At 41.6% G+C, this 452-nt stretch overlaps 1 protein-coding gene across 1 annotated transcript in view; it reads left to right on the top strand.

The window, feature by feature from the left end:
- CSUI_005852 (prolyl-trna synthetase) overlaps positions 1–358 on the top strand; it is a 2,832-nt gene extending 2,474 nt beyond the window's left edge. The window contains exon 3 of the mRNA XM_068066020.1: positions 55–358. Within this exon, the coding sequence (XP_067922003.1) occupies positions 55–187 (133 nt within the window). The 3' untranslated portion in view covers positions 188–358. The remainder of the gene's footprint in view (positions 1–54) is intronic.
- Positions 359–452: the final 94 nt, after the last annotated feature.

Genomic DNA, 452 nt, shown 5'->3' with positions numbered 1-452 from the left:
TTTCTCTCTTCTCTTTTCTTTTGTCTTATCCTTGGATTTGGTTTCTTTACTTAGATGGGAATTCAAACAGCCCACGCCCTTCCTAAGGACACGCGAGTTTCTATGGCAGGAGGGACATACCGCACATGCTACTGAAGAAGAAGCCTGGGCGCTCGTCCTAGATATACTTGATCTTTATGCAAGGTAAAACTATCTATCTATCTCTAATCTATCTCTAATCTATCTCTAATCTATCTACAGATATGAGGAGGAAAAAGCTAACAAAGAGAGTGCTAGGAGAAGAAGAAGAAGGTGAAAGCTTAGTAGAATAGGCAGCTGTCACAGACCAGGCGTGTTGCCTTTGAGACTGAGAGAGGAGAGATCTGAAAGTTCTCTTATGTCTTTCTTTCTTTCTTTATTTCTTTCTTTGTGTCTGTCTGGAGTGTATGTGCTTGATCGCTCCTCCTCCTTCT

The sequence above is a fragment of the Cystoisospora suis genome (genome assembly GCF_002600585.1).
Source record: "Cystoisospora suis strain Wien I chromosome Unknown contig_2869, whole genome shotgun sequence".
In the NCBI taxonomy this organism is placed as follows: Eukaryota; Apicomplexa; class Conoidasida; order Eucoccidiorida; family Sarcocystidae; genus Cystoisospora; species Cystoisospora suis.
Note: the sequence above shows the minus strand (reverse complement) of the source record. Positions and strands in the feature narration are given on the sequence as shown.